The sequence below is a fragment of the Furipterus horrens genome, unplaced genomic scaffold (assembly GCF_987537825.1).
Source record: "Furipterus horrens unplaced genomic scaffold, mFurHor1.1.pri manual_scaffold_3, whole genome shotgun sequence".
Lineage (NCBI taxonomy): Eukaryota > Metazoa > Chordata > Mammalia > Chiroptera > Furipteridae > Furipterus > Furipterus horrens.
In genome coordinates this window covers 154,470,987-154,498,014 of record NW_028327173.1, presented here as the reverse complement: position 1 = coordinate 154,498,014, position 27,028 = coordinate 154,470,987, and the positions used below count along the sequence as shown (strand labels likewise).

General features: G+C 35.7%; 1 protein-coding gene across 1 annotated transcript in view; it reads left to right on the top strand.

Annotated features, from left to right (window-relative positions):
* Positions 1 to 2,748: 2,748 nt before the first annotated feature.
* The window catches only part of SECISBP2L (SECIS binding protein 2 like), a 46,411-nt gene continuing 22,131 nt past the window's right edge, over positions 2,749 to 27,028 (top strand). Inside the window, exons 1-11 of the mRNA XM_090270575.1 lie at positions 2,749 to 2,970; positions 10,679 to 10,857; positions 14,165 to 14,489; positions 15,884 to 16,019; positions 19,688 to 19,914; positions 20,208 to 20,232; positions 20,578 to 20,693; positions 23,323 to 23,457; positions 24,927 to 25,007; positions 25,740 to 25,907; positions 26,028 to 26,169. Of these exons, the coding sequence (XP_090126701.1) occupies positions 2,947 to 2,970; positions 10,679 to 10,857; positions 14,165 to 14,489; positions 15,884 to 16,019; positions 19,688 to 19,914; positions 20,208 to 20,232; positions 20,578 to 20,693; positions 23,323 to 23,457; positions 24,927 to 25,007; positions 25,740 to 25,907; positions 26,028 to 26,169 (1,558 nt within the window). The 5' untranslated portion in view covers positions 2,749 to 2,946. The remainder of the gene's footprint in view (positions 2,971 to 10,678; positions 10,858 to 14,164; positions 14,490 to 15,883; positions 16,020 to 19,687; positions 19,915 to 20,207; positions 20,233 to 20,577; positions 20,694 to 23,322; positions 23,458 to 24,926; positions 25,008 to 25,739; positions 25,908 to 26,027; positions 26,170 to 27,028) is intronic.

Here is a 27,028-nt window from a genome sequence, read left to right as displayed (position 1 = left end):
TTGTATACTATCCCTTTTAACCTTCCCAGAGGCCTTGTCTATTGGATTACCCCTCTCATCCTGAAAGCTCATTTCAAGGAATGAGCTTCTACTTGTACTTAGTAATTCTGGATTCTCTCTCTTACGTAAGAGTCCCCACACACATCATGCCCTCTTCTTGGAACTACTTGCCTACTTATTCATGTATTATAATTCCTATGCACCCTTTGGGTCTTTGCTTGTATGCTCTTGATTTAAATACGACCCCCTAACATTCCATCTCATAACATGGTAGAACCTATTTAACTTACTTTTTCATGACACTCAGCTCACCTGTAATTTCTTGGTCTATGTATGATTTGCCCACAAGACAAACATGTTCTCTGCTCTCACACTGTCTTGTTAACTGCTATACCTCCAATACTTAGCATAGCACCTGGTACATTAAATATTTATTGCTGAATAAAATAATTAATTAAAATTTAATCATATCATCTGTAACATGTAGCATTTTAAAAAATGTTTTCTTTTTCTTCATAGATTTTAATTTGTTATTCCACTGTAATCTTCTCTAGGATTGTGTTAAAAAAGAAGGGCACTGTAACATTGTGTTCTTATAATTCTGTTTTTTAAATTTATTATTTATTTCTAAAATTTTTATTTATTGAATTTTAGAGTGTGAGAGGAAGGGAAAGAGAGAGAGAGAAACATCAATTATGCATTCATTGGTTGATTCTTGTATGTGCCCTGACGGGGAACTGAACCTACAACCTTGACATATCCAGATGATGCTCTAAGCAACTGAATAACCCAGCCAGGGCTTGTGCATAAAATTTAAATAAGTGTACTGTACATAGAAGATTCTCAACAAGAACTATCCTATACTATAGAAAGATCCTTAGAGATCCTATATTTCAATTTTCTCAGGAAGAAAAACCAAGTACTGCAGCATTTTTTGACTGAATTATTAGTGCATTATTATTATTTTTTTACTTATGGCTAGAGACCACCAGTGGGGAGACATTCTAAAAATTCAGAGTTCTGTCTATCTAAAAATTGAAGGAGGATGATCATCTGTTAGTTTACATAACTACTTCTTATAAAAAGCTTAGTTTTTCTAGGCAAACCTAAATTCATTTGGTATTCATTGATAGACAGTGAGGGACCTAGCATTACATGAATGCTCATGTATATAACATTCATACATACATGTGCCATTTTAATACACAAATATATACACAGACACATATATAATTTGAGGAGGCAGAAGAGTTAAATTTTTTTTTTTAATGAGAGATCTCCTTACAAACAGTTCCTACAGCCAGCCTTCATGTAAGTCTTATTGACCCACTATGGCATCTGTCACCAGGTCAAAATACATTATCAACTTAAGTACAGTTAGGGGCTTCACAAAGCAGCCTCTTTACTTAGAGTCCTATCCAAATAAAACAAGACTAATAACATAGACTAACTGAAAAGGCAGTTCAAATCTTAACTGACATCCCCTGAACATGACAAAGCAAACTTCTTAATATTATTTTTTCCAGCTTGAATTTCCATCACTCCCCCAAACAGGCAAAACTGCTACTCTCTTCTTTAACTTCAGCATAATTTAGCTTATGCAGGTGTTTTTGAAACTTTTTTTTTTAATTGATTTTAGAGAGAGAAACATCAATATATTGTTCCACTTGTTCAAGCATTCATTGGTTGATTTTTTTTTTTTAATTTTAGATTTATTTATTTATTTACTAATGAGAGAGGAGAAGGGAGGGAGAAAGAGAGTGAGAGAAACATGATTGTGTGAGATACAGCCATCAGTTGCCTCTCACACGCCCCCAACCAGGGGACATGGCCTACAAGCCAGGCATGTTCCCTGACTGGGAATTAAACCAGCGAGCTTTTGGTTCTCAAGCCGGCGCTCAATCCACTGTACCACACCGGCCAGGGTTTTTATTTCTGTTCCTCACCCTGCCGGCTGATCAGCAAGCAAGAACTGTTCCAGGAAGGGGTCTGTGATGGAGGGTGTGCCTGAGGAGATGCGCAGAGGGGATCTGCCATGCTCACCAAGTGTCCAGTTTCAGGGAAGTCTCCTTCTTCAAAGGACTAATGAACCGGAGATAAAAGTAACAAAAAGTAAGAACAGTGGAAAAAATAACATCCCAGAGTATGTATACACGATTATCTGTGGGGCGGTATGATACTGGCTGGGTAAAATTAGGGATTGTGAGATAGGCAAGATCCACCTGGAGGTGAGCCTAGGACCTGGACCTGGGCAATGAAGTATCTAATCGATAGGTTTTTGTGGAGCCTTCTGACTGGTGTCTCTCTGGTGGCCGTTCTGTGGTCTTTTCCTTTACAGTCATGGCTGCCTTTTAGCTGGGTAAGGTAAGGATCATTGTCCAGCGTGCAGATAAAAACTCTTACAACTTCACTAAGAGGTGGTTTGGGATAATGACGTGGTCTCTCGGGTCGTTGAAGACTGGAGCCCGGGTGTACTGGGTCCCAAGTGGCCCGGTACCCCTTCAGTTTAACAGTCCACAGGGACAGTTAAGTCCCATGCGAAGTGCAGCGTGGCAAGGACACCTGCTGCTAAGACTGTGCACCTGGCCTCAGCCCCCAGGTGAGCCAGCTCGTGCCCCCAGCAGTGGCTCCGCCCACTGCCCCTCTCTGCGGCCTCCTGCTCCTTGTCCTCCTGCGTGCCGCCATTTCCGGCTACGCCTCCCGTTCAATTGGGCTCTTCTCGGCTTCCGTCCCAGATGATCCCTCCCCGAGGGTGCCACCGCCTCCTCCATCTCCTGAAGCTGGAGCCTTCTCCTCGGCCAGTGGCGTAGCCGGACTCTGAGTTGGTGCCAGCCACCCAGGGGCGGAGGTCCGGACCCGAGTCGAGACCTGAGCGGGGGGCCATGGAGAAAGCGGCCCGAGGCGTTCTCCAAACCGACTGAGCGGGCCGTTGCGGCTGCAGGCGCCATGGACCGAGCCCCAGCAGACCAGGTACGGGCGGGGGCTGAGCGGGGGGGGGGGGGGGGGGGGGGTCGTTGCTTCCTCGCAGGCGGCCCTAGTCTCCGACGCGGGCCCAGACGGTCAGAGCCCTCGGGTTGCAGAGGGCGCAGACCTGCCTCACCCGGGAGCCTGGACGCACCCCTCTCTCCTGCATTGTTCCAGATGCCGCTTCGGGCATGGGAACGTTTTTCATCCCGGGTTAGCAGCCCTCACCCCAGGCTGGGGACTCGCTTTTGCCGCTCCTCCCTGGCTCGGTGTGTAACTTCCAGTGACCCCACCCCCACCCTATATTCTTCAGTTCTGGAATGTGTTTTCCAGGTGGAAAGGCTTTTGAGGGCTTCTTTCCCAGAGAGACTGTCAGAATGTGTGATAACTGCAGAGGAAGAGGTTATGGACTTTTTAGGTCTACGTTCCATTGAGCGAAGCGTTGTTTTTACAGTGTCTTTTCAGAGGTGTTCCCTTTAAGATATGAAATACTACCGTTTTCCCTTGCCCTTCTACCTTTTTGCAAAAATTAGTGACTTCTGAAAATTAAGCTTCTGTCTTAAGTGTAGCGCCCAAAGAATGAATTAATTTCCGATCGCGTTTTCGTATTCACAAAGTAGTCCCATTAGTGTTCTATTTTGTTTTTTAATTGCACCAAGTTTCTTATTATCCATGCTAGTACGTGCTGGAAATCAGAGATTTTACGTTATCATCACAACGTAAAAGATAATCTTAAGATAATGTTTTATCCCCCCCCCCCAAAAAAAAAAGTTCAAGTGTTTTCCATTCTTGGAACCTCTGTGAAGTGACGTAAGTTTGATGAGGTCGAAGTTTTTTTTTTTACCCTCCCTTCCCATCTTCAGTTGAAGGCCTTGTCCAGTAATGACCTAGGGTAACAGATTAAGGAAAAGGAGAGATTAGTGATTTGCTTAATTATTTTATAAATTTTAGCACCTTATTAAATGAGACAGGATTTCCCAAATTCCTCTGTATGATTAATTATGTGTTGCTAGCCGGAGCCAGTTTTGATTTTGAAATTGGGCTCTTTCAGCAGGCAGAGCACAGTTTCCTAGCTGTGTATATTTGTTTCTACAAAAGTTTTAATTATAAAAATAGCTTTATGTGGATATGACTCTGAAAGCACAAATAAGTTTATGAAACAGTACATGTATTCACCAAAGCAAAATTGATTGGAGCCTCTTAGTAAATATATACAGGCTTTCCTGTTACCCAGAGTATTCTATATAAAACCTATATCCAATGTAATGAAAAACAAAATTTTAGGGTATGTATTTAAAATGCCTGAGAGTTCAAAACCTGACAAGTGAATAGAAAATTTTCTTGAATGATTTTCTTGTATACATGTCTCTAATGAAAGGGTTAAACATTTTGGTCCTTTACCATGAAGCCGGAACTATAACAGGCAAAGCTACCATCTATACACTTATGGTTCCTTTCATCTTAGAGGAAATGTAATTAGCCATTTAGATGGTAACCTGTGTGTGATTATCTTAACAGCAAGTGCTGTGAACAAATTACTTGAACTAGAAGAGCCTCTTGCTCTTTCATCCTGTTTTCCAAGTCCACAACCTATTTAAAGTCCTGTAGAAATTTAAGAAGTTTTTAAAATGTAGTTTTCCTTTGAAGAATCCCCCCCCCCCCAGTACCTCCTGCCTCTTCCCTAGCCTAATCTCAAATAAGAGAAAAATTTCAAATGAGTTGATGAAACAGCACCTTGTCTTTCTTTCACACATACAAGAAACTGAGATCCAAAAAATGTTGCTACTTTGCCTAGTTCATGCTGTAGGGAGTTAATCCAGTTAAAATAAAGCTGGAGCTTCATTTTATATTAGCAGTTTTCTGGGACAAGACTGTTATTGTCATAATATTCTCAAAGGGATCCAGCATTGAAAAAAGGGTAAGAACCATTGACTTGATGGCAGATTGGGGTTAGAACTGAGATTTCTCAATTTGGTGGAGTTACCAATTCTTTCCACTATACCAGACTAATGTATTGGCTTTCCCAGTTTATTAGGAATATACTTTCATGTTTTTACTAATGAAGTGAATTTTGATAGGTAAAAGTTATGAAAAATATATGTGATAATGTGTGAAATTTTCATTTTTTCCTCACAAAAACATTTGTTTTTTCATTTTAAACCAGTGTTGGTTTATATTCAGAATTTCTGGGAATGCCTACAGCATTATAACTTACTATAATATTGAAGTGGTTAGCAATTAATAAGTTAGGTTTTGGGTTTTTTTTTGTTTTTTAAGTAGTTAATACAGACTTTCTGCATTTCACCTTAACCTGATTGAAATCCCTGGTGTATATTACACAGTGTAACTTTAAAAAAATTTTTAGTGTGTTTTGCCTGAAGGTATTCATATCACTATTCTTGGATTACCTCTTTTAAAAGATATAAAATCTTTGGTTAAAAGGATAAATTGTATGTATTTGGTCAAGATTATAAATGTTGATCAGGATTATAAAAATTAAATTACTAGGAATACATGCTAGATAATAATCTAAACTGCAATAATGACTATGTGAAAGAATCTTATAACCAGAAGAGAATTTCGGGAATATTCTCTTTTAGCAAGACTGTTTTAAATAAAAAGCTTATTTTAACTGCCAAAATTAGATGTTCTAAGAACAGATATGACTTGGTATAATACATTTTTTTTGTCCTTAAAAAAAGCTGGTGTAAAGGGATGTGAAGAATAAGTCCTGGAGTTAATCTTGTTTATACTGGCTTTAGTGTTTCTATTTTTAGGAAATTTAGGACAGTGTTTTGAGATTTTTAAAGAACAAAACAATGGCCTTAGAAGTGACAGAACACTTGAGATTTAAGGCCTCTTTTGTTTTATCAAAAAATGTTGTAAACATTGGCTTAATTTTTAGTATGTTAACATGGACTCTTATTTTTAAAGAATTTAGAAAATTTTTGACCACTAATATCTTTAATTTTTTTAAAGCAAACGTGTAACAAATAGGTATTACTTCACACAAAGTGCTGTTTACCAATAAATATACAAAATTATCTTATGATTTTTCCTTTAAATAATGTATAAACTTCAAATAGTATCAGCACTGTAACTAAATGTATTCTAAATAAGTCACTGTATAATATGATACATAATATATGTAGTTTGCCTTATGAATATAAGCTTAATGATTTGTCTTAACAGATTTTTCAAATAATACTTTTATAATTAAAAAAAGCAATAAATAATCCTCATTTAGTGAAAATGCCATTTGGAAATTTTTTTCCCTAAACCCTTAATTCGAAGAGGAATTTAAAAAGTAGAACAACGTGTTATTGAAAAGGTAATAACATACTATGTGTGAAAACCTATGGGATGTGGCTGAAGCTATCCTCTGAGGCAAATGCATAGTGATAAATACTTTCATTGTTAAACATTTTTAAAATAAAATAAAAATCTTAAGCATCAAACGCAAGAAATTATGGGGGAATACCCTACAAAAGCAAAAGAGAAAATAAATTTAAAAATTAATAAAGTAGATAATCCAAAAACTAATATTAAATTTAGAAATTTTTTTTAGAAAAGCATCATCAGATTTTAACAGGATTAGATGCAGTCTGTTTTTTTTTTTTTTAAGTATATTTTATTGGTTATATTGTTACAATAGTTCCAATTTTTTCCCCTTTGCTCCCCTCCGCCCAGCACCCTCCTTCCCCGACAATCCCCTCCCCAAGTCCATGCCCATGGCTCACCCTTTCATATATTAGATGCAGTCTGTTTTAAGAAAGGGATAAATGACTGGATAGTAAAGCAAGTGGGGGCCAGGGCCTAAGTTTAATACTTCGATTTTTTTTTCCTCAACATTTTCTAAAGTCTTGGAAAACATATGTATAACTGCTGCAGTTTATTTTGGCAAGTGGTTTATTTTCAGTATAAGCCATTCCAATAAGCCAGCAGGTATCTCTTAAGCATTAAGTTTTTTTTTTCATTCAGCAGACATTTATTGTATCTTTGGCCATGAGAAATAGAATATCTTAATATTTGATATATCATATTTCTACCTTAAAATGGAATGTGGAGGGTTTCCATGGTCATATTTTTTCTGTAGATGTGTGGTACATATTGGAATTTCACTGTGAGAGAGTGCCTTACTATGTCCAGTTCAGTTTTGATATTAAGTGGGTGTCATTTTTTTGTTGCTTAATCTGGGAAAATTATTCGCCCTCTTCTGGAGGTTCTATCTTGGAGCAGTTTAGTGTACATTTCCTGCTGGTATGAGCTTAGTAGTAATGTTTGCACATTACTACAGTGCTCATTCCAGAATATGTGTTCAAAGCATATTTATTGAATTATATAGGCTTTCAGTGATCTGAATGTATTTGTTTAATGAAAATTCTTTTAAACAAGAATTTTAGAGTTTCATGTTCGAATAAATTCTGGGGTTTTTTAGAATATTCACATCAAAGAGATTTTATTATTGACATTTGTTTTAATATATGCAAAATTTTAATTAGTGTGGAACTTTTCAAATACATGTTTCTGGGATTATTATGATTTTTTAATTAATTTGGAAAATTCTGAAATATCTGAAAGAGAAAGATAATTTCACTATGTAGCTTTTTAAAGCAAATAGCACAGCAATTTTTTTCTCTGTAGTGTAGACATATATATATATATATATATTTTTTTAAGAAGACAAGTTCATGCTATAAAATTTCTTATTTCTAAAAAAAAAGATATTGGCAAAGGTAGAGAGACTATAAACACCGAATTCAAATGGAAGAATATTTATTATATGAAGTAACTAGTCTTAATTTTCTCATAACGTTTTTGTTTTCCACAGCGTAAGAGATTTTTATTTGATTTTTATACTAATATTATTGAAATAGTGCCAAAATCTGTTGCTTACTTAACATATTACTTATATGGGCTTTATTTTGTGACATTTTAAGAATAGTTTGGAATCTTAACATTACTCTTCAGGTCTAAGATCAGCAGATGCTGCACTTTGATGTATGATACTGAAGACCCTGAAGTCATAATAAACAACTTTTAAAACCATACAGAGTTGTAACTACAGGGGAAACTTTGCCAGCCTGTCCCTGCTGGTGACATCTTCTGTTTGTACAGCTGTTGACTATACAGCAGCTTCTCTTTCTTTCTGAACACAAAGGATCATTTTAGTGTTTGTGAATTTTATTGTTGAACTCTGATATCTAGAATTGCACTTAGAATAGAAATCAATGCAAACTTTAAGGGTATAGAGGAGTGGGCAAAAGTAGGTTTTCAGTTTTGAGTACATGAAACAGTTTATTATTGTATTATTATTTATTTATTCATTATTGCATTATTTATTATTAACCTATTTTTGCCCACCCCTGTATAGTGTGTATTTGTAAACATTAGTTTTAATTTATGCATGACACTTTTAGAACAGTGACTTCCCTAAGTTCCTAAACCTCTTTAAGTAAAAGTATAGGTGAAACTAAGTATTAAAAAACTTGCAAATTTTGACTTCAGCAAGAATTTGAATTTGTTGTTACAAAAGTAATTATGACTTGGTATTTTTTGAGGGGGGGTGTCAAGAAAAGTGCTATTTAAATTTTTCTTTTTTAAAAAAGTATTTATTTATTTTTAGACAGAGGGAGGAAGGAGAAAGAGGGAAAGAAATATCGATTGATGGGCTGCCTCTTGCACACTCCCACTTGGGGATCTGGCCTGCAATGTGGGCATGTGCCCTGACCAGGAATTGAACCAGCAACCTTTTGGTTCACAGGCCGGTGCCTAATCCACTGAGCTACACCAGCCAGGGTTAATTCTTCATAATTACATTAATATTCTTTTTTTCACATGATACAGAAAACTTGGTGTAACCATATTCCTTGCTTTAAAACATATCCTAATATCTTCTTGTCCAGATTTATAAAACTGTTCAGAGTTCTCATATATTCAGAAGGACTTTTTGACTTTTAAAAATCCTAAAAGTTATGTTTTTAGTATAAAGTGCAATTTAAATTTTCATTATTTGGAACTATTATTGTTGCAGATAAGCTTTTTTTCCTAATTGGGGAAACATTTATTAGGTTATTTTATGCCTTATATAGATAAGTTTAGTGTTTTAATGACCATCACAGTGAAAATTACTGACTTATTCTATTAATATTTGAAGTTTTTGCTTTCCGTGTCGAAATTCAAGAAACAGTTTAGTTCACAGATAATTGTTAGTGCAGTTATTACATCAACTTCAGATAAAAGAAGAATTCAGAGTTAAATCAAATGGGAGGAAGGATAGTGAATTAATACTGCTATATACAGTAGTTCAGATTATCATCTCCCTCTCCCTTTTTACAAGCATTCATGAATTTACAGTGGAATCATTTCAGAGGAAAACTTCTCTGAATAAGGCTATCTATTGAGCATATCAAGTCTTGTCTTTAGATTTTATTGGATTTGTTCCTGAAGTTTTTTCTGAGAAACATACATAAAATTTATTCTGAGAACTATGCCTTGGTGAAAGCTTCTAATAAATGCCGCCCTAGTGTGTTTGTTGGAGAAGAGTTCCTTTTAATGATTACATTTAAAAAATTTGTTGTTATAAATATAACAGATGCAGAAAGAAAACTGCCTAAAACCAATATACAGCTAAATGAATTATAAGGCACACACTTTGTCACCTTGGTTAGGGCACCCCTGAAGCTGCCCAGGAATCTCCTCCCAATCACAGCGCCCTCTTTTCTAATAGTAATTCCTGTCCCGGTATGTGGATTTTACTTTTCTTAAGAGTTTTGTTACTCTTATGTGTATCCTTAAATACTTCAGTTTTTGTTTTTTTTTTTAATGTCTTTTAAATCCCTAGATTTGTTATAAGAAAAGATACAAAACTAGGCCCAGGCTGGGTAGCTCAGTTGGTAGAGCGTCAACCTGATACGCCAAGGTTGCAGCCTTGATCCCTGGGTACAGTGTATACAAGAATCAACCAGTGACTGCATAAATAAGTAGAACAGCAAATTGGTGTTTCCCTCTCCCTCCTTCCCACCTTTCCTCTCTGTTTCTTAAAATCAATTTTTAAAAAAGATACAAAATAAATTAAAATGGAGTACATATTCTGAATTATTTTGGTTTGCTCAGTTTGTCGCCTGGGAAACTAAAGTGCTTATTTTTTCCCTAGTTTAAGTGTGAACCAGAAGTTTTCTCTCCCTTATGTCCTCCCCCTGCCCCCAATTCATCTTAGACATTTTCTTTCTTTTTAATTTAACCATACTAATGTAATTTCCTGAAATGGACAGAAATAGACTTTATTTTAGACTATTCAAGCAAACAGTTTTCCTTTAGAATACTGTTTAATGATTTTCTCCAATAACAAAATTAGTTACAAACACATTGTTACATCTGAAGAGCTAGATTTCTTACCACCAATTTTATTTTTGGACTCTGAGGTATGACTGATTTCCTTATACTTTTGATTGTTTTAACAGCTTTGATTACGTAAGACATTTCATAGAAGTGTAGTAACCTTTGGTAAGTTTTTTTCCCTGTTTTATTTCATGACTTCGTCTAAACATATGTAATTATTTTAATTTGTCATGTTCCTTTGGATGTTTTGTGAATACTGAAAAGAGATCCAACTACTGTTTGTAAAAACCAACTCATATTGTTATATGGTGAATTTATATTATTGAAGTGTTTTGCTCATTTGTTAATAATGTGTTTTACTTTCACTTTGAAGAATGTCAAGCTGTCAGCTGAGGTGGAACCATTTATTCCCCAGAAGAAGAATCCTGATACATTTATGATCCCTATGGCACTCCCAAATGATAACGGAAATGCCTCTGGTGCAGAACCAACTCCAATTCCCAGTTACTTGATTACTTGTTATCCATTTGTACAGGAAAACCAGTCCAATAGGTAATTTCTTTATTATTTTCTTTTTTAGTTGGGGGAGAAAGGGGTTGGAAGTATAAAAGTTGACAAAGCGTACTAATTAATTTTTTCCTTTTATAAAATGTAAGTATGAACCATTTCTCTTTTTAAAGAGTAAATAAAATCAAATGATGTGGAATTTTGAAATTTATTATAATGGTTTATTTTCTCACTTTTAAAAGGATGTAGAGTTCTTTGGATATATCTCTTATGATTAAAATTTGTTTGAAATAAATTGACTTAAAGAGAGGAATTACTTTGAAAGAGGTAAACAGAAACCCCTTTTTGAGATTAGGCATCTGATCATAATTGCTAAGGTAGTCTAGCATAAGAAGAAAATGCCAGGGTATAGTCCTTAACTTTGAAGTTTTTATGCTTAGTTAGCACATAACTCTGAACTCTGATTCTAGTTCTAAATTTAGCTTCTATGCTATAGTCTCCAGAGTGATTGAGCAAAATGCTTACAATTTGGGTAATGTGTGACCTAGTTAACTACTAGGATATAACTTGTGATAGTCACGATAGACTTTCTAACCCTGCTTAGATTGGCTTGCTGACTAGCGCTTTGTTGGTGTATTTCATTTTATTGCTGTATAAAAGTCATTTCAGACTCTTTAAAATTACATCACACAGAAAACTGTACTTCTCTAACACCATGGAATAAGTAGATTAGGCCTCTGTCCAACTGCCTGTGAGGGCTAAGGCAATCAATATTTCTGCATGTCTATAACCCATTGTGACACCCAAGTGTGTGCCAAGGCACATTCTTTGAGAAATTCTGGGTGTATGAGATACCAGACCACTAAGCAAGTTTTTCAGAAATTAAATATTCAAGTTAATAATATGAAACTTAAAAGAAATGAATAGGTGTTATTTTTTTAGGGAAGTTTTCAATTTACAGAAAATTGAGCATATAATAACCAAATTCCCATGACCTCCTCTACAACCCCCCCCCCCCCGGAGTTTCCTCTATTATTAACATCTTGGTTGAGTGAGGTACATTTGTTACAACCGATTAACCAAAATTGATACATTATTGGCTAAAGTTGGTAGACCACATTAAGGTTCACTCTTGGTGTTGTACCAGGGGAGACCCAAACAAAAATCAGAATTTATTTATAAAAAATTGTGTATCCTTACATGTTTAAATTCAGTCACCTTCAAAGTACTCTCCATTTGATGCAATACACCTATCAAGATGATATTCCCCCTGCTCGTAAACATTTTTGAACTCGTTGATTTTGACGCCTTTTAGTGCTTCTGTCATTTTTTGTTTGACCTCTTCTACATTGGCAAAACATTTCCTTTTGAGGACTAGGGTAGGTCATGGGGGTCCTACTGTTTTTGGTCAAAAACTGCTGAACACTAGGCTCTGTGTGGGCAGGCGCACTTGTAAATAGTCCACCATGAAATGGTCAAACGTGTTTAAAGAGTTTCCAAAAACATTAACTGAAGCCAAATGCAGCCTGTCACAACAATGCCAGCTGGTGCACTGATACATATGGAATCCTAGAACACTCACCTAGCTGGGGAGGCCTGTACTACAAGGGGCCCACTCTCCAGAAGATTACTCTGGTATATCACTTTGTATATCCCGTGGATTTGCACAAATGTGTAATGACATGTATCCACTGTTACAGTATCACACAGAATAGTTCCATTGTCCTAAAAATTTTCTGTGCTCCACCTACTTTTCTCTCCTCTCCCCTGACCCCTTGAGACCACTGATCATTTTACTGTCCCCCAGTGGTTTTGCCTTTTCCACAGTGTGACATGGTTGGAATCATATGGTGTGTAGCCTTTTCAGATTGGCTTCTTCACTCAGCAATATGCATTTAAGATTCTTGCATATCTTTTCATGACTTGAGACCTCATTTCTTTTTCTTGTTGGATAGTGTTCCAGGAAGGGACACTTGCATCATGTTCGTCATCACTCAGGCTCAGAATTCATCCTTTTTGGTGGCTGAGCAACCTGTAACCTGAAACTCTTAATAGTTTTGGGGATTGGACAAATAGTAGAAGTTAAGGGATCCATCCCAATTAAAAATCTTAGCGCTATATGGACTGCATCCAAAGTGATTTATAAACTAAATTTAATAGTAGTATTTTTGTATTTGACAAAATGGCCAAGTGTGTATAGTATGGTAACTTTAATTTTTCTTACCTTACCAAGTAATCTTTGAGAATTCATGAATAAGCCAGCTAGCAGATTATTTTAAAATATTTTTAGAATTATGGCATTGAACATTTTTCCATTTTGCTTTGTCATAGGAGTAGTGAGGAAAGCTCTACGCTCCAGTTCCCCATAACCCTCATTCGTCAGCAGCAGCCTTCTGTGAGAAGGACTGCTGAGACAGGAATCTTGCTGGTGCCTCATAGGGACTGCACTAGAAGCCAATGCTAGGAATAAGATGGCTGTGGACAGGCTTGCCTTTTCTTCTCTTCTTTCCTTTGGACCTGAAGCCTGCTTCCATTGCCAAGGATGGAAGCCAGGAAAAGAGCTGGACTTGGCCAAGTGTTTGTAGGAGTATGGGAGAGGAGTAGGAGGTCCTGGGACTGAGCTAAAGAATGAGATGTGGAGGAATCCAATCACCCTTTGTAATGATCACCTTACACAATGATCACCTTACCCTGCTCTTTGCAGAAGGCTGTCATAGTTACTAGCATTGGATGGGAACTTAGGACTGTTGGCAGATCCAGCAGGTAGGTGTTTAACTTGTAGGTAGAAATATCTTGAGGATGTTGAAGGGATAGTTACAGATAAGAATGGTATGTACTTTTAAAATTTTGAAATGCAGTAAAAACTATCAGATTGAATTCCTTTATACTATAATTGTTATTACATATACATAATAATCTCTATAGCAAAGAAATTTTTAAGATCATAATTTTATCTCATTTTTCAGAATTATTATGAAGCCACTATTCTGTATTTTCTTTTATTAAAATGAGTTGAGCCATGGCCAGTGTGGCTTGGTTGGAGTATCATCCTGTAACCAAAGGGTTGTGGGTTCAATTCACAGTCAAAGTGTATGTCTAGGTTGCGGGCTCGATCCCTGATCTGGGTGCCTATGACCCCCGGTTTGGGCATGTGCAGGAGGCAACCAACCAACCTTTCTCTTTCACATTGATGTTTCTCTTTCTTTTCCTCTATCTCCCTTCCTGTTTGTAAAAAACAATGAAAAATGTCCTCAGGTGAGGATAAAAAAAATAAAATGAGTTGAGATTTTGCTTTAGCATTACTTTTAGAATTGTCGATAGAATTGTTCTCTCTTTTGATTTGGTTTTACAGACAGTTTCCATTATATAACAATGATATACGATGGCAACAGCCCAATCCAAACCCAGCTGGACCATACCTTGCCTACCCCATTATATCTGCCCAGCCACCTGTTTCTACAGAGTATACGTATTATCAGCTGATGCCAGCACCATGTGCCCAAGTTATGGGTTTCTATCATCCTTTTCCTATACCTTATTCCAACACCTTTCAAGCTGCAAATACTGTAAATACTATAACCACAGAATGCACTGAACGTCCAAATCAGCTTGGACAAGTCTTTCCATTGTCCAGTCATCGAAGCAGAAACAGTAACAGAGGACCAGTGGTACCAAAAGTAAGTGACTGATTTTGATTGGCGTTTATGTTTGATGTTTCTGTTGTTAATAATAGTGAAAGTGATCTGCTACTTGTATTGATTAGCCTTTTATGCTGAATTTACTATAAAACATTTTGTTCACTATTATAAAATAGTTAAGAGTATATTTATAAAATAATTTATTTTCCTCATTCTAATTGGTGATATGATTTATAGTCTTTTCCAAGTTCCTTCAAAGAGTTTTATATAAACACATTGCACAAATATTTCCAAGTTAATTTAGTGATAAAAATTGCATAATGCTGCCAGTATTAGGAAGTGCTTAGTATGGATCCCTTGCTAGCAGTGTTGAATGGCTAATGCATTTCAGGATATTTTAGTCTTCAGAAATTAGCCGGAGATAGTTATGGAAAAGAACTTCTGTGATTCATTAAATCTCTTCAACTTTATGGTTTTTAACCTATGAGTGTCTAGGAGGAATACCACTTTGTTATTCAAAAGGTTGCTCTTCTATTGAGACCTTACTATCAAAGCAAATACGAAAAATCATCTTTCTTCTCAGCACCATGAGCTAATAAAAGACAGAGTTACCTCTTTGACGCATCTTACATCTCTATCATCAAGGAGTTGGTGCTTTCCTAAATTCCATTAGCCCACTTCTTCAGTGAAAGGCCTTTGCTGTCTTCTGTCATACTTCACAAATTAAAATACAAACAAGCTGCAGAGGTTGTTCTGAAAGGCTTTTACTCTTCATTCATGGGAACACCCTGGGTCAAGGGAAGTTTTTTCGGACCTCTGAAAGTGAAAAATAAGTACTGGGAATAAGATAGTAGTATATAACTTTCAGATGTTAAAGAAACATCATTCCCAGCATTTGAATTTAGAAAGTTAAATTCAGAGTTTCATTGTGTAAATTGTGATTAGTGATAAATACTAATATTATAAATGAAGAAAAGATCTGTTTTAATATTTTATTTGTAAACTCCAAAGCAGAAATTTCTTTATACTTCATTCCTATCATGAAACCAAAATTTAGCCTTTGAATAAGTTACTGCCCTTTTAAATAAAAATTTACAATCCCTTACATGACATGATTATACGCCTATAATTTGTTAATTGATTGAAAAAATTAAAAATGCGAGTAGCAATTAAAAATGAATTCATATTTTATTTGTAGTACTGTTAATGGTTATTTGAAATACAATGTTTAAAATGTGTGTTTAATACCTTATTTAGCCTCTTATGATTGGCTGCAGGTAATTTCATGAAATTGTAACACAGTAACCCTGTTTCCCCATGAGTTGGGAGCCACTAATTTGGAGCATACATTTAGGTATATTGTATAGTGGATGTGTGTTTTATAATGTTTAATACATTGGGTAGAATCTTACTTTTTTTTAAACTTAAATCAGCAACAGCTTTCACAACAGCCCATAAAAAGCAAAAGGCCGCAGGTGAAAAATGTAGCTACTCAGAAGGAGACAAATGCAGCAGGTCCTGATCATCGATCAAAAATCGTGCTGCTCGTAGATGCTTCACAGCAAACCGGTAAGGCGGGTGTTCTTATATACAATGTACATCATTGGTTGTTATCTCTTGTCGTGCATTGACTTTATAATGGTGGATTATACCACTTCTCATGATTCTAGACTTGCATCCTTCCTTTTATCCTACCACTTGGTTGAAATTCTCTAGGAAGGATAAAACAGTCCATGTCCTTCAGGTTCTTTCAACTTGCTTGCTGCCTCATGCACAATTTTGAGCAGAGTTTAAGGTTTCCTTACAAAGTAGTGGAGTGCTTTAGAAATCAGATATGGAATTTTTCAGAAATTGTAGAAATATGAGGGTGTCATTTTGGTAGAAATCATGATTGTACATGTTTTTATAACGATTAAAACCCTTTATAAAACATTCTAACATCCTATAATACTTTCTTAGAAAGAATTAGCAAGTTCCCAGTGCATATTGTAGCATAGATCTGAACTGAACCTGTGAGTTCAAGCAAGTAAAGTTTTTTAGGGAATGGTATAAGCATTAAATAAAAAAGCTTTTCCTGGTAATATATAAGAATTAATGATCTTACAATATTCTAGCTATTTTCCAATTTATATCATAAAATTCTGCCTAATAGCTATAGAGTAGATAGATGTCTATCACCTCACACCCATTGTCACTGACCCTAGTAAAAAAATAAATAAAAAGTCTTTTTTAATGATCCAAGGCCAAGAGTTAGATCTGTTTAAAGGCACATTTGCTTTTTACACCTCTGCAGTCTCCACTCAAATGTGATCTGGCTTAAAATGAATTGGGTGACACATTCTTTCCTTTGGGATGTATCTTTTCTTTTGGATTTCTATTCAGTTATCCTGTGATGACTGCTTAGATACATTAAGAGCAAGAAAAGGTCTGCTAATCAGTTAAAAAAATATTGCTGACAGTACAGTCATTGTGTGGTTTGTATGGCATAAAGCAGTGAGATTAACAGACTGGCAAATGCTTGGGGTGGCTAAGGAAGAGAATCACAATGTAGTGTATTACAGAGTTTTCTGTGTTTTGGTTGTTCCTAATCATAGTGGCCTATTTGTATGTGCTTTCAACTCTGGGACTGCTTTTGAAAAGTATGTGTACTTCTTTATTCTTTAGTTTAATCATTGTGACCACAAAATCAGCCTTCTGAAGTTTAAGAGTTAGGAAATGAAAAGATGAAGGTATAATTTGAGTAGATTTTATCTTTTACTTATATTCCTGTTCTTTAGTTGGTTTTCAGAATCTGAGGATTGTACATTCTACCTGTGTTTTTATTCTTTAGTTTCTATTTTCTTAGTATTAATTGGTATATATCAGGTAGAATGAAATACTATAAAGGAATTTGTAACAGATTTTTACTCTTGAACACAAGCTTTTATTAATAGGAGTTTAGTAAGTTGACTAGATATAATATATAAAAGTGAATTGTATTTTATTGCATTTAAGTGTGCTACCAATAAACAAAATTAAGAAAAGATTCCATTTACAATAGCAACTAAAATATAGGTTCTAGTAATGAACCTTATATAAGATGTACAAGACATTTATGCAGGAAACTAATTTTATTAAAGAACATTAAAAAATAGAAATATTAGGTTTGCGCGGGACAATCTGATATTGCAAATTAATTTTTTCCCTAAGTTAGTCTGTAGATTCAGTGCAGTTCCAATCAAAATTACAATAGAAGTTATTGCGGTACTTGACAAACTAATTATAAAATAGAGCAGTTACTGGTCTAAGAAGAGCCAAGACATCCCCGGAAAATAATTTTTTCTCTAGATATCAACACCTAGTGAGCCATTTTAATTCTTACTGGCTTATACAAAAGTATAGTATAAAAAATGCAGTATACAAAAATTAAGCGAAACAGCCCCAAAACAGACTTACGTATGTGTGGAAACACATTCTCGCATATGAGAAATGTCGGAAATAGCATTCCAGGTTCTTAACTTGTATCCCATGCAGATCTATTCCAGGTGGATTAAGGACTTAAATGGGAAAACCACATGCAGAAGAAAATATAGGCAGATATCTTTATGATTACAGGGCAGGAACTATTAGTAATATTCAGAATTCTGTTTATCAAAAGTGAGTGAAAGAACAAACTACAAACTTGGGAAAGACTTTTACTGTGCATATAACTGAAGAAGAATTAGTATTAGGACATGTAAATAATTCATAGGAATGGATAAGAAAGTGATGCCCCCTTTCCCTCAGGGCTCCTGGGGCACAATGCCAAGGGGCTGAAACAATTTGACAGAACTATAGGGTTTTTTTCCTTTGACCCTATTGTCTCCTGTGAATGTATCCAAAAAGAATCTCCCCCCTGTAGAAAAAAGGAACCACAAAAACACTAAAAACTTCCCAATGTCCAGTAGCAGCTGAAAAGTTGAGAGAAGGTCAGGATATTTGCTCAATGGAATAATATAGAGCCTTCTTACATTGTAATTATGAAGAGCATATACATAATATTAAACAGCACAACTCAAAATTATATTGAGGCTGTATAAAAGTTATCTATGGGTGGAAATGTGGGGGAAAAGAAAATTTACAATTTGTTGTGTTTGTAGGAGATTATTAGACTTTTATTTTTTAAAACTGTCTTGTGATTACAGTTTGTGAAAAGCAGAAATAAGAAAAAGTCAACTCAGAATAATAGGCAGAAGTCAAGCAATCCCAAAGTAAAATTAAAAAATAACTCAGAAGGGAAAACATTAGTGGCTAAAAAGCATCCGTAAAGATCTCAACTTCTTTTTTAAGCAGGAAAATACAAATTAAAACTGATAGTGAGTAAGCTATTTTTTAATACAAAACAATTTGCAAAAATTATAGCCCAGTATCAAGTATTTGGTGAATATGTGAATCAGGGGGATGTTTATATCCTGCTGTTGGAGTGAAAAATGTTTTAACCACTTTTGAAAATGATTTGGCATTACCAGGTAAAGTTGAATATATGTATCTCTTAGGCCCAGAAGTATTCACCGTAGAGAAACTTTCATATCCACACATATATATTCGTCTGTGTGAGAATGTTAATGGCATTATTGTTTTTAATAATAACAAAAGCCCCAGCAACTCAAGTGTCCCATCGGTGGTACGAAGGAGAAGCACATCGTTGTATGGCCATGCACAGGCATCCTAGATTCCAGTGGCATCAACGGATTACAGTCACATGCATCAGAATCTCAACCCAGTGTTGAGGGGATGGTGGGATGGGGAGCAAGTGACAAAATAATACAGACAGTACTATTTTATTTTTATAAAGTTAAAATTGCAATATTACATCATTATGTTTTAGGGATACAAAAATTTGTGGTAAATATGTTTTAAAAAGTGAGAGATTAATAAACACAATTCAAAATAGAGGTACCTCTGAGGGAGGAAGAGGATGCAGTGGTGGAGGGGGCATGTGGTGGACCTTAGAGGATTGCTGATGTTCTCTTTCTTAAATGGGTAATAGGGGTTTGTTTTAATAATTTAATTATCCTAATACTTTATTCTCTTCATAATAAACACATGTTATAAACCAGCTTGTCAGGAATATCTTACCTTTTGATGATCTTTTCAAAAAGTTCTCACCATTTACAAAGTTGGATGTCTTTATTGTCTTACAGTCTTAATGATAACTTAACCAGAATCGATTACCGTGACCCTCAGCAAGGAGCTGTCACACTTTCCTTGCCTTGTAGATTTCCCGTCAGACATCGCTAACAAGTCTCTCTCAGAGAGCTCTGCCACAATGCTCTGGAAGTCCAAAGGCAGGAGGAGGAGAGCATCCCACCCTACTGCCGAATCCTCTAGCGAGCAGGGTGCTAGTGAAGCTGACATTGACAGTGATAGTGGCTACTGCAGTCCAAAACACAGCAACAACCAGCCCGCAGCAGGGGCTTTGCGAACTGATTCTGGCACCATGAATGTATGTAACATTGCTCTGATTTCGTTATTGGTTATCCATGTCAGTGTTATTCTTGTTTCTTCTGCTAAAGCTTAAGTATCTATTTTCAGTAACAATTCCTATAGCAATAGGATGGTTACAAACATTTTGTATATTTTATTAATATGAAAAATACTCATTTATGGGGAAGTATGTTTTTTCTAAGATCATTTATAAGCATCTTTCACACTACTCTAGATTATGAAATATTTGCAAGTTATATGGTATTGATTTTCGAAGTGGAAAATAATTGTCGTTTTTGTTTCTATTTTTAGCATGTGGAATCATCTGTATGTGCAGGTACTTATTTTTCTGCATAGTGTTTTTGCTATACTTCTTTGTCCATGTCAGAATTTCGCTTTGAAACATGAAGCTTGCTTATGTTGCAAAAAATTAGAAATCTTCCAAAGAGATTCAAGTTAAATAGGAAAGTACAGTCTTGCTGATAAAATTGAAAAAATGCTAACCAGAGGTATTCTGCATGTGATGCTTATATCACTTAGAACTGGAATACTATTTAAAGTTTATAGAAAAATTTCCACTAATACATTTATTGTGACTGAATTTTAACACATAAAGTTAAGGAGCAATTTAGTTTTGGCATCTTATATAAGTAAATCATATTTTAAATTTCATTTGTTACAGGTGGTGTAAATTGGTCCAATGTAACTTGCCAGGCAACTCAGAAAAAACCTTGGATGGAAAAAAATCAGACATTTTCTAGAGGTGGGAGGCAGACTGAACAAAGAAATAATTCACAGGTAATTTGAATTAGATTGGACAAATTTGATTAGTGTGATGTGAATTATTATAAATGGTATAATGGTTTTGAAGGCTGGTGTCCTTAATTTTTAGAGATGCATATTGGATTACTTAAAAGTAAAATATATTTGTAACTTTAAAATGGCTTAGCCAGTAAAATTATTATTTAAATAATGAAATAAAATGGCAAAATGTTGAAAGTAGATGGCGTATACATATGGCCACATATTGGACCGTTTTCTACTTTTTTTTTATTTAAGAAGTATATTTGGATATATCATAATTGTAAAATAGAATACTCTTCAGTCCTGCTTCACTTGCTGACTTATCCATATAAGTCTTTTAATGCCTTAAATACTGACTTCTGAACTCAGGACTCCAGCCTTGTCCACTGGACTCTCCTCAACTGTGAACACTGCGAGCTGCACTGCCTGTTGCAGGGCTGGCATGGTGCTTGCCTCTCTGTAACGTGGCCAGATTGGGCAGCTTCCTGATCTTGGGGATGGCGGTGGGGGATAGCAAGGTCTAGCTGCAGTAGGGCAGAGCAAGTTACATACTGTCACAAACTTCCAGTAACTGTCTTCCTGCATTGGTTGCCTATGAAATTGCGGTTGTATATTAGTCAGTATTTTTCCTTTTCAACTTTTAGAAAGATTTCCTGGTTTCCTTAAATCTAGTCCAGGAATGAATGTTATATGAATAGATCTGTGGGTGAACTGAAATAAGAGTAAGTTAGTATCAGATTAAGTAGACCAAGTACTTGCCTGCTTTTGCTCCTAAAATGAAGTGTACTTTAGATGTACCCTGACTTCAGGGTGTCAGGAAAACCAGTGGAATAATGCACTCTTCCCTGCGGTTGTTGCAGAAATGAGTGGATTATAGCAGGCTTGTGAGACAGTCTAGTTTTATTTGATTAATAACAAAAGAGATTAAACAATATGTATAAAATGTTAACTACTGAAATTGTACATTGAAATTGGATCTGCTAGACCTGCCAGTTTGTAGCCTCAGTACTGTTACTTTTAGTATCAGTAGCCCATTGGAGAGGAATAATACTGATTCGGAAAAACATTTTCTCTACCTCAGAACTGGTGAGAAATGGTAAAAGAACCAGAAAAAAAAACACAATGAATATGTTAATTTGTGTTTCTTTTGTAACTCTCCATTCCAAAAGACTTGGAGACAAATGTACAAAGTGTTTGTTTTGTTTTGTTCTTTTTAGAATTAAGTGTGGCCTCTTTATTTTTTTAAGTGTTCAATTTAATGAGTATTTTTAAAATTTAATCTTTATTAATTTTTTTTCCATTACCATTTAGTCCCCTTATACTCCTGCTCTTTCCTGCTTAGGATGCTTTGTTATATATTTTTTAAGCATGTATTTGTTTCACTTTTGATATGCAGAATCTTTTAAGTCAAAATATTATCCCTTTTGCAATTTCTGATTATTTTTAGGCTTAAAATGACGTTCAGAAATCAAATATTCACTTGTATATTCTGCTGTTTATTTTTAATTTCTTTTTCTATTCTATTACTGCTGTGTGTTTTTATTTTATTTTATTTTATTAATTTATTTTTAGAGAGAGGGGAAGGAAGAGAGAAAGAGAGGGAGAGAAACATCAATTTGTGGTTGCCTCTTGCATGCCCCCAACCAGGGACCTGGCCTGCAACCCAGGCATGTGCCCTGACTGGGAATCAAACCAATGACCATTTGGTTTGCAGGCTGGTGCTCAATCCACTGAGCCATACCAGCGAGGGTTCTGTGTTTTTATAGACTAATGTTGGAAGACTTTTTAAAATCCGAGATTAATAATATCACAACCCAGACATTGACATTGATACAGTCAAGATACAGAGCAGATTCATCACGGCAAGGATCCCTTATGTTGCCCTTTTATAGTCACATTTCCTTCCTTTCCCCAACCCCACCGCCTCTCCTTAACCCCTAGAATCCACTAATATGTTTCCCCTTGCTATAATTTTGTCATTTCAAGAATGTTGTATAGCCCTGACTGGTGTGGCTCAGCGGGTTGAGCATCATCCTGCAAATCAAAAGGTTGCCAGTTTGATTCCCAGTCCAGATTCCTGGTTGGGGGCATATGAGAGGCAACCGATTGATGTTTCTCTCCCTCTTTCTCCCTCCCCTTTCTTTTCTTTAAAAACAAATAAATCTTTTTTAAAAACGAATGTCGTATAAATGAGTTCATACAGTCCCTTTAAGATTGCCTTTCTTTCACTTGCATGGTTCGCTAGAGTTACCCAGGTTGTTAGATATATCCAGAGTTCATTCCTTTCTGTGACTGACTTCTGTTTTCATAGGATGGATGTGCCACAGTGAGTTTCATTTTTTCCCAGTGAAGGATATCCAGGTGGTTTCCAGTTTTCGGCTATTCTGAATAAGGCTGATGTAAATGTTCATATATTGGGGGATAGTGACGTGCATCATCACGTTTTCATATTTTCCCTATAATGACCTTATTTCTCAAAACTTTTAACCTCTAATAATAAGTTATGCACTTTTATGAAAATATCATTGAGTTGTACACTTCGGTGTACTTTTCTATATGTTATACTTCAATAAAACATTTACTGAAAGATAGTAAGATGGTTTTTTCCCTGTCGTTTACTTAGGTTGGATTCAGATGCCGACAACATAGTACTTCTTCAGAAAGAAGACAGAATTTGCAAAAGAGACAAGACAATAAGCAGTTAAACCCCAGTCAGTCTCACAGAAGTGACCCAAATTCTGAGTCATTATATTTTGAGGTATTTTTTCACACTTTTTGTAATCTGTTATAGCAGATGTTCCCATTACAAAATTATTTTTCTTCTATTATAATACCTTTTATGTCTTAACATGTGACTGTTAGATTATAGATTACTTTTCAGTATAGACTTTTTTTTTGTCTAGGCTATATACAGCGTTGAGCAATGTAGATTTACAGTTGTAAGTAGGTAAAGCAGGTTATTCTTGTATTATTGTATTATTTTCCATATGTGCAACTGTAAACCTAACTTTGCCCCACCCTGTGTAGTCTAACATTCACTTCATTAATTTTACTTTTATAAATTTTGCATGAGTATTCTTCTTTTTGAGATAACATGTGAAGGTAGAACTTGATTTTATGTGGATTTCACCTAGTATAAAACTTTTTCCATAGTTTTTGTTATTGTTTTTCAGTCTTTTTGTCAAATTTTTTGGATTTGAATACTTCAGTCTAGTTAATTTGTGCTGCTAGTTAGGAGAGTCTTGAAGAAGGAAGAAAAATAGTTATTTTACTTTCTCTAACAGGCAGGAAGTTTGTATTCTAATTGCAGTATTTCTGTTGTTTATTCATCTAGTTGGAGGCCTATTTGTATGTGTAAAAATAAGGTACTCTGAATGATCCATTATAGTGAATAAACATACTACCCTTATGGAGGTTGCTTTATAGTAGAGAATGTAAACATGTACACTCCTAAATGTTTGCTTGAGTGCGGTTGGGTTGAAAGGAGAGACAAGTCCCCTTGAACTTGGGCCAGGGTAGGAAAAACATTTGAAATATATTTAAAAGAACGAGTAGGATTTGGTTGTGTCACGATGCTGAACAACATTCCAGGTCACTCATTTGAGTAAATCATTTTTGCTGGGTAATAGTTTCTATAAAATAGATTAATAGATTAGGATTAAGCTGAGAAATGTGTTTGAGTCCAGAGGCTAGAGATGAGTATTATATTAGATAAGCTTGGTAATTGACCTAAAAGATTAGAGAGTGCATTGTAATTATTCTATCAAGAACAGTAGATGTGGCAGATTTGTAATTTGCATTTAACCATATGATTGGTTCCAAACTTACCTTTTTTTATTTTTTTAACTTTTAACTCTGACAGGTATGTAAATAATGCAGGACAGGGAATATATGAATGAACTTTATATTAAGATTTAAATTTTTTCCAAATTATCTGAAAGGTAATAGGATCCTTTTTGAATTTCTTTTCTATTACCCTATCATATCAGGGTAGAATTATTCATAAAAATTGAACAGTAGATGAAGAAATCCAAAGGATGAACATGTGTAGATATACCCCTATTCTTGATTCTTGAATAACTAAATTAGCTGTGCTTAATACTTTTAATAGTTTAATATTAGTACTAAAAAAGATACTACCCCATTTCTCATTATTCTATAAGCATTATAAAAAGTTTAAGTTTATTTCTTTGAACTGTTTTTATTTGAAATGCAAAACTATTTCAGGATGAAGATGGATTTCGAGAACTAAATGAAAATGGAAATGTTAAAGAAGAGAACATTCAACAGAAACTTTCTTCAAAAGTAGTAAGTGACCTTTTTTTAAGCAAAATATGTGAACATCTTTTGAACTGGCTATGTTGAAATAAATGTTACAGGTATGTATAATGACATGGGGCAGCACGGTATATAAGAAACAGTGCAGGCCCTGGCTGCTGTGGCTCAGTGGACTGAGCACCGACCTGTGAGCCAAGTGTCGCTGGTTTGATTCCCAGTCAGGGCACATGACTAGGTTGCACATCAGGTCCCCAGTTGGGGGCGCGAGTGAGAGGCAACCACACAGTGATGTTTCTCTCCCTCTCTTTCTCCTTTCCCCTCTCTCTAAAAATAAATAGACAAATAAATAAATAAATAAAAGAAAGAAACAGTGCATTTAGTACTTTAATATTTCTTTTCAACATAGCCAGAACAAAGACACTTTCCTATGAAAGTCATAGTTTCATTACAGACAAGAAAGTACCATTAAATGACATCATACAATACATAGTCCATACTGAAACTTCCCCAAATGTTGCAAAAGTTCACTTTGGACTTACTTTGTTTCCTGGGTGCAGACAAGCGTCACCTATTGCATTAAGCTGTTTTGTCTGTTATTCCTCAGTCTCGAATGGTCCCGTCTTCTCACTCTGTTCTTTATGACATTGAGTTCTTTGAAGGCACTAATCCAAGAATGTGTAGAATAGTTCACATTCTTGATTATCTTTTCTAGTTCTTAGACTTTCATGGAATTACTGACATGATTTTCTCTGGTTATTATAGTTGGATGACTTACCTGAAAACTCACCAATCAATATAGTTCAGACTCCAATTCCCATTACAACCTCTGTTCCTAAACGTGCAAAAAGTCAGAAGAAGAAAGCTTTAGCAGCGGCCCTTGCCACCGCTCAAGAATATTCAGAAATAAGTATGGAGCAAAAAAAATTACAGGTATCTATATATTCATTTTTATGAACAAATGTAATAGTTTATTTGGTAGGCTTGCAAAGATGGACAGAAGATTGCCACGCTTTCATACAAAAAATATTTTTTTGTTTGTTTACCTTGCAGGAAGCTTTATCAAAGGCAGCTGGAAAAAAGAATAAAACACCCGTGCAGCTAGATTTGGGGGACATGTTAGCAGCTCTGGAAAAACAACAACAAGCAATGAAAGCACGGCAAATTACTAACACCAGACCTCTGTCATATACAGGTGATACCATTAGTCTGAGCCGTTTACTGTTTGGCTTTGGTAATTATTTTGGATGTTGATAATCTAAATTATATGTATCTAAAACAGTCCAGAGTCTAGTCACCAGCTCTTCTTCTGCTACCCTAGCAGCCCCATTGTACTGCATTATAGTAGCCTCCTACTCATGACCTACCTTTTCTTCCCCTTACCCCAGTCTATCTTACAAGGAGTGATCTTTTTAAATATATAAGCCAGATTTTCCCTGGCCGGTGTGGCTCAGTTGGAATGTCATACTGCAAACTGAGAAGTTGCTGGTTTGATTTCCGGTCAAGGCATGTGCCTAGGTTGCAAGTTCAGTCCCCAGTAGGGGCACATACAAGAGGCAACGGATTGATGTTTCTCTCCCTCTCTCTCCTTCCCGTCTCTCTAAAATCAATAAGCATGTCCTCAGGAGATATATATGTATGTATATATATATATATATATATATATATATATATATACATACACACACACACACACACATATATATATATATACACACACACATATATATATATATACACACATATTCTTCGGCAGCCGTCCGTCTCGAGAGACGATGGTGTAGCTTCTTAAGAGTCTATCTGCACCGCCGAGAATGGCTGTGCAGTCCGACTCAGGAGTGACACAGTATCTGTCTCCTCCCGTGTTGAATCGACATCTTGCGATGACGCTGGAGTGTCCTCTCCAGTGAACCTGAAGCTACAGAGCCTGGGCAGGGTGATATGGAGGGTCTGCTGTTGCCCATGCAGCAGACCCCCCCTCTCTTCGCAGCTGAAGGGTCCAAGGGAAAGACGGAGTCAATACAGCTTGGCTTCAGGTGCGCCGCAGGAGTTGC